The 13,169-nt window shown below is 42.9% G+C and overlaps 1 protein-coding gene across 1 annotated transcript; it reads left to right on the top strand.

Annotated features, from left to right (window-relative positions):
• Positions 1–969: 969 nt before the first annotated feature.
• On the top strand, positions 970–6,598 carry NDUFB2 (NADH:ubiquinone oxidoreductase subunit B2). Its single transcript, XM_086395231.1, has 3 exons — positions 970–1,119; positions 4,971–5,115; positions 6,377–6,598. Exons 1-3 carry the CDS (start codon positions 1,013–1,015, stop codon positions 6,449–6,451), a joined length of 327 nt encoding a protein of 108 aa, XP_086251357.1. The 5' UTR covers positions 970–1,012; the 3' UTR covers positions 6,452–6,598.
• The last annotated feature ends 6,571 nt before the right edge of the window (positions 6,599–13,169 follow it).

The following is a 13,169-nucleotide window of genomic DNA, read 5'->3' as shown; positions in this document are numbered from 1 at the left end:
TCAGTGCTTGGCAGGTGATCCATTTCAAATCGACATCTCCAAGGTGTGAGGCTGGCAGGTAAGTTTATAAAAATCGAGAATTCTTAGGAAAACTATAACTCATAAGTTGGGACACTAAGAATTTGGGAGCTGGAGTTCTCAAGGATGGAGAAAGGGGTTCTTCAGCTCCCCAAAGTTTGGGAAGTTTGGAGTTCATTCAGGACTTAATAGAAGGCAATATTAAGAGACAAACGCCAAGAATCCAGGGCTGGCTCAGGATCTAGGGATTGGGAGCACCGCGTATATTAGGGGCCTGCTAAAATGCAGATTCCTTGGCCCTACTCCAGACATAATAGCTGGGGTCGGACTCCTCAGGGGATTCTGATACCTCCAGTCCAGGTGCTGACATTTGAGAACCACGGGCTGCGGGTTGGTTATCAAGCTCATGTTTGCAGGACAGCCGTATAACGATGAAGGCTTCAAAGAAATCGTGTAGCCTTTGCAGAGGAGGAATACAATGGACTAGCTTTGGGAAGGACAGACTGGTTCAGAATGGATCTGGCAGCCTAGGAGGGTCTGGAAGAGTAGTTAATTCGGGAGGAGCAGGCAGAGGGGCGGGTCCGGGTCGGGTAACAGCGCCTAGATCAGCACCGGTAGCAAAGAGCGAGCTGTGTCAGCGTTAAGTTTCTGTGTCCGCGAAACAGAGGGCTCCAGGAGCTGAGCGCCGAGGTCCGGCACGCCCATCCCTGGCTCCACCAGGGCCGTCTACACCGCTGACCTTTCGTCAGGGCGCCACCAGGCCCACAAAGCGAGACCCCATCTGCTGGCGCGAACGGCGCGCTCAGGCGGCGGCCCCGGACGCTTTCACCTCAGGAAGTGACTGAGACGCTCCTTCGGGCAGGTAATTACCGCTTCCCCGCTCCTCCCTACGTCACAGGGAGAGGGGGCGGGTCGGCTCTGTGACGTCGTCGGGCGGGTGCCAGCGGAAGTGACGTGGAGCGGCGGTGCGGTCTGGGTAACGGCCGGGCTAACGATGGCTGGCATGTCGGCTCTGAAGCGACTGGCGCCGTTCGCTCACGTTGGAGGCCACCTCTTCAGAGGCCGCTGCGCGAGGGCGGCTGGAGCCCGTGGCGTCCGTCGGTGAGTATTGCCTAGGGTTGGGGCTTCGCCCGCTTCTAGCGGAAGGCACTAGCCTTCGGGACGTCCTCACCTTGACGCCGAGCAGCAGGGGCCGATCCTGGTCTGCGGCGGCCTCCACCCCTGAGGCATGCTGGGACTTGGAGTCTGACGGCGCGATGCCGGGGCCGGGGGAGCCGGTAGAGGTGTGTATATGACGGTCTCGGGCCAGAGGGAGGCTGCCCCCGGGAAGCTGACCAGTTGAACGTGGAGACAGTTGGAGCTAATCTGGAAGCAAGGACAGGAGCTGAGGAGGCGAGGGCGTCAGGGAGAGGAAATCACCTGTACAGGGTAGTTTGAAGCTTCAAGCTTGAGGCAAGATGAGGCCAGAGGTGAGGCCGGAGACCTCGGGTCATAGGGAAAGAATGGTAGAGGCTCCTTATGCGTGGCTGTGCCCTAGCTTCCCTGGTGGGTCGGACAGTAAAGGATCTGCCCGCAATGCGGGAGACCCGAGTTCGATCCCTGGATCAAGAAGATTTCCCCGGAGAAGGGAATGGCAACCCACTCTAGTATTCTTGCCTGGAGAATCCTCTGAACAGAGGAGCCTGGCGGGCTACGCTCCATGGGGGTCACAAAGAGTCGGACACGGCTGACCGACTAAAACACAGAGGCCTGCCTGAGAGATTTCCAACAGAGGCGCTGATCGGTCGTTTTAATCAGATGTCACGTGGGCACGTTTTAATTCTAAAAAGTTACTATGGTTGTAGAGTGGAGAATTAGTCCTCCAAGGCACGAGAGTGGAGTGGGAAAGGGTGGGAAGAGAGCCAAAAGTGGATGTTTGGGCAATGTTGGAAGTGTTCTTTTTAAAAATATTTTATAGAACAGTTTTCTGTCCCTCCCCCCCCCCCCAAAAAAAAAATTGAGAGGAAGGTACAGAGATTTCCCATAAACCCCCCAAGCCACACATGCATAGCTTGCTTCATTATCAGCACTCCCCACCGGAGGGTACGTTTGTTACAGTTGATAAGCCTATGTTGACAGATTATTGTCAACCCAAAGCCTGTAGTATCCTTTAGAGTTTACCTTTGCAACACCAGAATTTAAGAGTGAGCAAAAGCAGAGTCACCCATGATGTAGCGGGAGAAGCCCACTGGAGAGCCCAGTGCTGATGCCAAGAGGGCAGGTCTACCAAAAGCAAGCTGGGAGTGCAGAGAGATTAAGAGCAGGACTGAAAACAGTACACTGGATTTTTCCAGGTGATGTTCCAGGCCCCTCTGACCACGGTCCACACTTTACCAAGAGGCACTGCAAAAGAGTGGTTAAAAGCGGGATTCTGCCCCCAGACTGTCTGTCCAGATCTCACCTCTGCCACGCTCTTGCTGTCTGATCTTGGAAAAGTTTCATGATCTCTTAAGAACTGAGTTTTCTCACCGGTTTAATTGGGATAATAATGTTGACTCCCAGGGAAGTAAACGAGTAACAAATCTCTGAAGTGTTGTGAGTTGCTGGTACTCAGTAAAGACAATACAAGTATTGTATAAAGAGCTGCTGTTATTAGGGAACTGAGACCCAGCTAAATGAAAAGATTGACTTGCCTAAAGCCACGTGTCTGTTATGAATATGGAATTGGGACAGATGTAGGATGGAGAGAAGGAAAAGGCATGTGTGACCTGAGGACAGAGATCAAGAGCCACCAACAACAGCCTTTGAGCCTGCGTGGGAAGACGAGGGGGTGTTCCTCTTTGCTGCAGTCTTGGTACTTCCATGCCAAGATTTTAATGATTTATTAAAAGTTAAAAAAAAATTAATCTGTCGTAGTTTCTATTTGGAGGGATGTTCAGGCCTATCTAGTTTGCCTTAGTGCAGTTAGCAACTTCTTGGAACATAAAATTAGATGTTTGTGGACTCTTTATATTCTTTAATCATGGCAATCATTATGTCGTCCATCCTTTCTCTAATTGCAGTGTTTCAAATCTTCGTTCAAAAAGATTTATACCTTGCAGTCAATGACCCACTTATTTCATAGTTAAAACAAGATGTAACTCTCACAATAATGAAATGTGGAGAGTTCCTGGGAAGGGGTTTAAACTATAATTTTCGAAACTTATTTTAAATGAGTTTAACTGATGGGCACTTACTACTAGATTGTATCTAAAACTTGTCAAAGAGGAAGCCTGTTGTTAATATATTGAATTCCCACCCCCATGGTTTGTTTACATAATGTAGTATCTCTATGCACAGATAGCTCCTGCATAGGTACTGTTAAATAAAATTGGCATACAGAAACAGTGTGATAAATTCAGGGTGTAAAGAAGTGATGCTCGACAGAAGCTTTTGAAAGTAACATGTGCGGAAGGTTATTGGTGGCTCAAACAATAAATGCTCATGGAAGCGCTTTGCAGTCTGTAAAGTTCCATACAAATGTAATACCATATTTACCATAAGTAAAATACATATTTACCATAAGTAAAAAATTAGTACTATATGTTAGTAAAAGATTACCTAAAAACTGACGAAAGTTTAGAAGCTGGCTTTAATAAATGTTTGAAAAAAAAGTAATATATGGTCACTGTAAAAAAGGATACATACTTACATGAATACACACATGCATGCAGAAAGAATACAACCCATTTCTTATACCATCCATAGCTAATTACTATTAATATTTTATATAGAATCTTTCAAATAAAAGTGTTGGATAGATATTTACATAAATATGGAATTAATGTTTGTGGGCAGTATTTAAGAGCTTGGGCTTTGTCACCAAACAATAATAATACTCCAGTGTCCTCATTTGTAAACATTGATAACCATAGATCTATCTCATCAGGTTGTTTTGAAAATTAAATGATAATATATAAAGTGCTTTGTGTGGTGTCTGACAGGTGATAAGATGCTCTGTAAATAGTAACTATTAGTAATCTTTTAGAGTAGAAGAGAATAAAAAGGGTACTGGGTAATATGTATCAAGAACCATGGAAGTAGTAATATTCACAAACTGTAGTGCATTTTGAAGTAATTTTACTGAAGTTTTTGTACAGATATTCATTTCTGTGTCGAACAAAAGGGAACATTGTTTTATAAGCTGATTCTTACCTGGAATGAAATTTGTGAACATGTTTTATATAGAAACTTTCTTTGAAATTCTATATCCATTTCTGTGTAATAGTATATGTATAGCTGCTGAAAGGGACTTGAAAGTAGCCCCGTTAGGTACAACTTACATTATTTACATTAGATTCAAGCTATAATAATTAAACTCCAACAAAATAAAATGAGTAGAGCCCTATGGATGATATCCCACACCTTGTCAACAGTATCTAAATGAAAAAACAAAAAAACAGAAAAACTTGTTCAAACTTACTGTTTAAGTCTCTTTGCTTTGTTCAGTGCTGTTGGCTTATTAAAAAGGATCTAAGTTCTCTTTTCCATAAAGTGGTCTTTTAAGAAAGATTGTATTACTAATACAGCAGAGGACATAATTTGTCTTTGAAACAGATGGCTCTCCAGAACAAAATTAATTTGCTGATTTGTTTCTCTGGATAAGCTAGTGACCTACTACAGATTCACGATCCCTTAACCGTGTGGGGCCAGTACCCCACTAATCAGCACATTCATATCTGGTGTAAAACGTGTGGATATTCACTGAATGAACATCATAATTAGCCTCTCGTCAGTTCAGGCCAGTTTTTGCCACTGCACAGGTTTACAGCACGCTTATGCAAGTGGAGTATTTTGAGGGACCATGGAGCATTATCCTTCTGTTTTTTTTGCGGAGGAGGAGAGAAAGGTTTAGTTTCTGGCTGTAACTCATAGAGTTTTGGATGAGCTCGAAGACAGGGCAAGCTGCTTCACATGTCTGTTTTGTCATGTAGGGCTGGCGGAGGTGCGCACATTGAGCCCCGGTACAGACAGTTCCCGCAGCTGACCAGATCCCAGGTGATCCAGGCCGAGTTCTTCAGTGCGACCATGTGGTTCTGGATTCTCTGGCGCTTCTGGCACGACTCAGATGCTGTGCTGGTAAGTGGAGGAGAGTAGTCCTTGTCCTTCTGTGGGTGTGGGGAGGGAAGCTATGTTAACAGCTTAGATTGTTTTTCTGTTTGTAGCCTGTTTTTCTATCTGGAGGTATGTTGTCCTTATGTGTATGCAGGGATCCTTTTATTTTAGGAAACATTATCATCTCTGACCTTTTCCACCCAGGGATGTACACGTAGATACTGCGTGTCTTACGGTTGCCAATTGGTGGCCGCATCTGGAAGGGAGACTACAGAAGCTAATTCTCTTACCTTCCAAGCTGGGTAGGGGGTCATCGGCAGGTTAAGTTTCACCCTTAAATGTCTTTAAATGATACATGTCATCTAGTCTGTCTAGAGGCCCAAGGCAGCCAGGTTAAGTGGAATGGATGTGAGCTAATTTGTCTGAAGCAGGGAAATTAATTACTGGTGACTTTCTAACATGTAACTGGCCTCAAATGAGCTTTTAATCACATTTGCACAGATGCCATTCTCTAGGAAACTACAGTTTTAGGCCATTGAAATCCGTGCTTATTGATCCAGAATACTTTGAATTTCAGTAAATTTAGTTAATTTTTTTTAACGATAGGGAAAAATCTTAAATTTACACAGTGAGTTCTAGAAGCATCAGGTTGATTGGTGTCCCACTTCTCTTAGAATTGCTGTGCCCTCGTCCCCCAGAAAGAAGCTGCCTGGTGTCTGTGGACTGGCAGCACACAGACACCTTTGTCTCACTGTGGGTCGGCTGTCAGATCTGTGTGTGGCTGTCTGGCAGGAGATGATGGCAGGGCCTGGATGAGGATCAAAGCGGAATGAGCCCACACGAAGCTCCCAGGCCCCCGGCAGGAACGGCAGGACAGTTTGAGACACTATGTTTTGTCAGGGATTCAAGACAACACTGTTGTCAAGGGATTCACAACAATTCAGGGATTCTTGTGACGTGGGGTGTCTTTGAAATCTGTTGTCTCCATTCCCCCTTCCTTCCATCCAAAACTCATACTCAAATGCCAGCTCAGGCGGAAACTCCAAAATGGCCAAGCTTCTCAAAGTCAGGCCGCGGCGCATTCTGAACAGATTGAAGAATAGTTGGACCATCAGATGGCTGAAGTGCAATAGAATTGCTCCTGGGGTATATAAAGGATTATTATTTAAATCACTTGCCCCACCAAGATTTCTTTTAAAATTTAATCAACTGTATGGAGTATAGATTATTAATAGTTTTGTGAAGTATAGATTCTTGAACTTTTTTTTTAATTGATTGTCCTTAGGGTCACTTTCCTTATCCCGACCCTTCCCAGTGGACAGATGAGGAATTGGGTATCCCTCCGGATGATGAAGACTGAAAACAGAGGCTCAGCTCTTGCCAAATGGGTGCACCCCATGTTTCTTGTTATGTTTATTTGTCTGTAAACATGTTTTGACTTTGCACCTATGGTGATTCTGAAGAAACAGTGCATTTTATAACAGTATAAAGAATAATTAACACATCATGTCTAACTTCTGCTTTTCCTGTTTTCACATTTGCTGTCATTCTGCCCCTTCTTCCCCCTACACACTTTTAGTCTCATCTTCCTTTTCATGTTTAAAAAAATTATTTTTTCTTAAGCTTTGTTACAGTTTAGGGTCCCATTTGTCTGTCTATTGATCAAAGACTTTAAGCACCAGCTCTGCTGGACAAGATAGATAGGGAGCTTGTTTGTAGTTACAAAAATAGTTCTAATTAAAAATTTGAGCATATGGGAATATTACATATTGGAATTGTGTGGAAATTAACTCTTTCAACAGTAAAAGGTTATGGCCCTTTCATTTTCCAGAACAGGAGGTTTTTCTTTCAAAAGGAAGATAGCTGGGAGGAATTCTCTTCCTCACAAATTCTTCAGGGATTAAGACACTGCATGGATAATAGATGTAAAATAAAGCCCAGACTCTTAAAGCTTTTTAAAAGAAAGCACAGGAGACTATCTTAATAATCTTAAGGCAGACAAAAAACTTTTGGAGAAAAGCACTGATTAAAATAAAACAGTAACTTTTATTTAGCCTCATCAAAAATTTATGCTATCACAAGATACCATTAAGGACTGAAATATATAAGCCACTAATTTGGAAAAAATATAGCATCTATATCCAACAAAGGGCTTGTATCTGGTATATGTAAAGAACCCCTATAATCATAAATTAGATTGAACAGTCCAACTGAAAAATGGGCAAAAGCCTTGAGCAGATACTTCACAAACAAAGATACATGAGTGGCCAATAATCACATGAAAAAGGCTCTTAATGTCATTAATCACCAGGGAAATGCAAATTAAAGCTACAGTAAGATATCTCTTACACTTACTAGGATGGCTAAAATAGGACTGACAGCTTTAAATGTTAGTGACAGTTTGGAGCAACTAGCAATATTTGCTAGTAAGAGTGTAAAACAGTACAGTGATTTTGTAGAATTGTTTGGCAGCTTCTAATGAAGTTAAACGTGTATCCTAGGATTCAGCAACTGTATTCCTAGGATTTACTCAAGAGAAATGAAAACTATGTCTCCATAAGAGACATGTACAAAATTTTGCATAATATCTCCAAACTAGACCTAATTGTACATCAATGAGAGAATGGGTAAACATATTACAGTATATTCATTCAACTGAATAATAATTCAGCAATTAAAAACAACAAGCTATAAGACGATCATTTAGATGAATCTGAGAGTCCTCATATTAAGCAAAAGGAGTGAACGTCACTTAAAAGTACATAATGATTCCATTCATATCAAGTCTACAAACTGGTGAAACTGTAGAGGTAGGGTAGGGGTTATGTGGGTGTATACAGTTGTCAAAATTCATTGAACTAAACCCATAGTATCTGCACGTTTTTATTTTAACTACACCTCCATAAAAATGTAAAAAAAAACCATTGCACATTAATAATTGCCATCATTCAAAACACCTTGGAAATTGTTTTAAAGAATATGAAGCATTAAGTGTCAGTTAAGTGTTCCTGTTAAATCAGACTACTAGTATTGCTGTTATTTTAATTAGAAGTAGTTTATTGACATAAAAATTACAGCAGTTTTGAGTATGTGGGGTGGGGGGTGGGGACAAACAGTTAAGCTGTTTTACAGCTTGTTTTGTGTCTCTGGCTTTGCTATGGACCAGGCAGAGGTCCCTGTCCTCACCAGGCTTCTTTGTTTCTCCAGTGTTAGTAGGTCTGCAGCACTAGCCTCTCCTGTCTTCTCATACATTTTCCAATATTCCTGCACACAGTTATTAACATTTTAATGATTAGACTGTAAGCCTGTTGAGAAAGCAAGGTGATTTGACTCCTCTGCAAGGCTACTCACATGATTGATGCTCAGTGAATGCTTGAATAATTGAATGAACAAGAGCGATGGATTTGAAGCTTTCCAACTTTTGTTTCCCTGCAGGAGCCAGATGAGAATTTCAAGAAATTAAGGACATCATATTGTATATTAAAGTTGTAAATTAAAGTGTGTTGGCCAAGAATGAGGAACTGAGTTATGGATATTTCTGATGATGATTTCCTGTGCACTGAACTGCTGTGCCAACTGCTTGTAGCCCTTTTTGTGGATTTCTTGGGTACCCCATGGTATAGATGATCAGTGAGGATCAAGGTTCAAGGAAATGAAGTCACCTTACTTAGGGTCACACACTGCTGAGTGAATGACATGAGGTCTGACCCCATGCTTAACAGCAGTGCCATGCTGCCTCCCTGCTTAGCTGTCTTAGTCACATGTACATTGACAGTTTGTAAAGATCATGCCATTTCTCTGCTGCTAGTGTTTTCTTGCCCAAAGTATACAGAGGTTAGAGGTCGGTACAGCCCATCTTGTGTTTATGTATCTCTTGTGGGCTCGACACTGTGTTGAGTCACCATTTGTGGAACTCTTAAGACAGTGTTCTTGCCTGGAGAGTCCCAGGGATGGGGGAGCCTGGTAGGCTGCCGTCTCTGGGGTCGCACAGAGTTGGACACGACTGAAGTGACTTAGCAGCAGCAAGACATGTTTCTATCTAGGAATTCTTAGGGCCAGAAGAATGTGAGATAAGGGTGAAATAGGACAATGCAGTTTTTCAAGAGTTTGTTTCAAAGTACTTTTCAACTTTCTGTAGTATCATAATTCTGAGAGGAGGTAGGACAGAATTTTTTCTATCTACAGATAAAAATATGCACTAGAGTAGCTTAAGGACTTGCCCAGAAGCATAGCTGTTCACATTTTGACGTTTTTGACTATCTAGGTGTTGGGACTGCCATGCTAAACAAGACAGATGAGAACTCAGACTTTGGCAAGGACAGACAAGTAGAAAGTTGCTGTGAAGGCAGTTAACACTGGATGCTGGGTGGGTCCATGCTGATCCTTTTTGGTGGACAGAAGGCATCTGAGCTGAAACCTGACACAGAGCAGGAACCAGCTGTGTGGGGTCTGAAGGAAGAGTGCCCCAGGGACAAGGAAGAGCAAGGACCAAGGTCTAGGGTGGGACCAGGGTCACCATGTTTAAGGGACAGAAAGTCCACTGGGCTTCCAGCAGGGGAGGAGAGGGTGGGACTAGATGAGGTCAGGCAGTGAGAAAGCTTCTCACAAGTTTTAAGCAGGGGATGGTCCAATTTGAGTTCCTAGTTCCTAGGCTTTCACTCGCCCTTTGTTCTCCCCAGTGGTCAGAATGGGCCCAATGGCAGCAAAAGCAGAAGCAAGTGAAACAGTTTTTCACCCTCCCCACCGTTGCCTCCAGGAGTCCTGAGCCTGATGCACAGGTGTTGGACACTCCTGGTTTTGTGTTTACTCACCTGTGTAGGAGTGTGCTGTCTCACCTGGTAAGTATTCGTGGTCTTTAGAAGACCATCAGATTCCTATGTACTTTTTAGGTCTCAGTTTTTGTTGTTTTCCATTGTTGCTCCTCCCCCCATCAATAGAGTTGTTTGGGAAAGACTACAGTGAACTCAAGTAGGATAACCCCATTAGCTTTTTTCCTGAGAAATCAATCAGAATTGCTTGACTTGAATTAAAAGATAACTAGCCGTCTTTTAAAATCGGCCAATGTGGCCTCCATATGCTGAATCCTCTTTTCTATATCTGGGCTGTGAAATCACTTTGTGCTGATGCAAAAATTGTCCCAGCCAGCTTACTCTCAAAGGAACAAACCTCTTACTCTCCTCATACTCTTTCCATTTTAGAGATGAGTAAGTTGAACTTCCCTTGTGGCTCAGCTGGTAAAGAATCTGCCTGCAGTGCAGGAGACCTGGGTTCTATCCCTGGGTTGGGAAGATCCCCTGGAGAAGGGAAAGGCTACCCACTCCAGTATTCTGGCCTGGAGAATTCCATGGACTGTATAGTCCACGGGGTCGCAGAGAATCGGACACGACTGAGTGACTTGCACATCCAACTTTAACTTCTAAGTTGAACTGTAGAGCGGTTAGGTAACTTCCCCAAGTTCCAACAGTTAGAGAACTAAGGTTCAAATCCTGGTTGTTTGGCTGTAGGTCTGAGTGAGGTAGATAGAGTAAAGCTTTGTGATCAAGACCTACCTGCTCTTAAGTCATTTTATGTCATGACCTAGAGTGTGTGTATGTGTGTGTATACATACATATATAATAGGAAAGTTTTATGCAAACTTACCTGTTATATTTTCATTTTTATTCTATTCTACATTTAAACAAATGGTTGGTTGAGACTGATTTTACTACCCACTAATGGGTTTCAATCTGCAGTTTGGAAAACTGGCACAGTGAGGAACTCAGGCCCTGGAGCCAGACTTGCTGGGTCTGACTCCTGGCTCTGGTCACTTATTTATGGAATGCCTGCTGGGAGTTTGGGCAGATTACTTGTTTGAACTTTGCCTCAATGCCCTCATTTGTAAAATGGATTAAGTAGATTCAATGAATTTGCACATAAGCCCTCAGAACTACATTTGGCAGGAAGGAAATAGCCTAAATGGAAGCAACTGTTATTTCCAAACCATTGGGTCCAAACTAAGTTTATAATGACCCTTGAATCCTAGTTTGACTTTTATAAATAAGCCTCCACATGGAGACAAACTGTAAACATATTTCAGCAGATGCCTAAGCAAGATGCCTCTGCCTAAAGCAAGACAGACATTTAGGATGGCTTTTTCTTCCTAGTTACTGGCTAAAAGAACAAAGTGTTTTATGCTGTGGCCTGGTAGATGGAGAGATGTACCTTCATAAATGGAAAGGTAGGCAGTGAAAGAATTGGTGGCAACAGAAAATAATCGTGTCAAAATTGAACACACGTGTGAGTTTACCCAGTTTCCTATGGAAACCTGAGTGTAAATAACACAACTGATTACCTAATAAAGTTGTGAGGTGCAGAGGTACTGTGGAAGGAATGCTTGTTGTGTGTCTTCTGGGAACTACAGATGTCCTCTTGGTCCCACCTGCCTCTGGAACTAGTCTGTGGAAGAGGCAGACACCGGTGCCTGTTGCCACCATCTCATCAGGAGCCTCAGAGGACAGCAGGGCATAGTGGAGGAGACGGGAGCTGTCTGAGCCAGTACTGGCCTGCCTCAGCACTCGGCCTGTACCTTCTCTCTCCTGCATGAGCAGTGGGCTTGTTGACTGGAGCAGACAGAAGAGCAAGTGGAATATGCAAGTGCCACAATCTCCTTTTCTAGCTACAAATTCAGTACCATGGAGTCCACACCAATTTTTATATCCAAGTTTCACTATAGCCATCACAACCACATAGTGTACTTGTGTGTTAATAAGTTGCTTCAGTTGTGGCCGACTCTGTGACCCTATGGACTCCTCTGTCCATGGGATTCTCCAGGCAAGAATACTGGAGTGGGCTGCCATTTCTTCCCCACCAAGGGATCGAACCGGTGTCTCCTCAGTATCTCTTCCCCACCAAGGGATCGAACCGGTGTCTCCTCAGTATCCTGAATTGGCAGCAGGCAGGTTCTTTACCACTAGCGCCACCTGGGAAGCAAGTAGATAGTAGTGATCTTGGAAACCTATTTACTGACAGAGTAGTGATCTTGGAAACCAAAGTCCTGACTTTTTAGTCCTGGCTGCATGAATCTAGCCAAGTCATCCCTGGGGATTCATATTTAGTAGCTGACGAGGAGACCATGTAATCCATAAGACAGCCACAAAAGCTTGTTTTTGGTGGGGAGAGGACCATGCCCCATGGCTTGTGGGATCTTAGTTCCCTCACCAGTGACAGAAACCTCACCCTCTGCAGTGGAAGCATGGAATCCTAACCACAGGGCTGCCAGGGAATTCCCTAGACCATATAATCTTTAAGAGCTCTTTTGGCTCTTAATATTTTACAAGTCTAGGAGAACTACATAGCCTAGAGAGTAGGCTCAAACTTTATTAAACCCCTGATACAATTTCAGAAAAGCTAGTATGGTATGTTTCTTTATAATAATAAAATTTAATCACAATAATTAAAGGATTCATAATTCTGGACTAGATTTTAAGGAAAACTATAACAATGCATTAAGAAGTGAATCCACAATTACACTCCATCATGTATGAAGGTTATTTAAGAGTTTCTGTTATGTGGTATTACAGAATTACATTTTTCAGATGAGAGAACTGCAGTTCAGAGAAAATACTTGTCTCAGCATTTTATTATTCATTGGAGGGGCACAAAGATCAGAAACCAGATTCCTCAAACATGTGCCATCTTGAAGACTTCTGTTTATATTGTTCTCAGACACAGGGTTTCCCAGTAAAGTTTCAGAATTATTTCTCTCTCTTCTGGAAATTTTGCCTGGTAATATCACGTAGCGTTGATGATATTCTAGATGTCTTTCAAACTTCATGAGATCAAATGTATTAAGTCAAGGTAGCCAGCATTAAAATGGGAAGTTTAAAACATGAATGCATAGTTTCAAATACATATATTTCTGCCTACAGTCTGTGTTCCTATAGAAAATATATCTTTGGAAGTTGTGTCAAAAAAAAGTCTGAAAGATACCATTCACAGTTCAGAAGATGGAACTTCTCCAGACTACTACTTATACGACTCAATTACAGCACACCCTTCGCCTGAGCCCCTGGAAGGGGGACAGTCACATCACACCATCA

This window comes from Bos grunniens, chromosome 4 (genome assembly GCF_055505025.1).
Source record: "Bos grunniens cultivar Pamir isolate PY7600 chromosome 4, Bosgru_T2T1.0, whole genome shotgun sequence".
NCBI lineage: Eukaryota > Metazoa > Chordata > Mammalia > Artiodactyla > Bovidae > Bos > Bos grunniens.
Note: the sequence above shows the minus strand (reverse complement) of the source record. Positions and strands in the feature narration are given on the sequence as shown.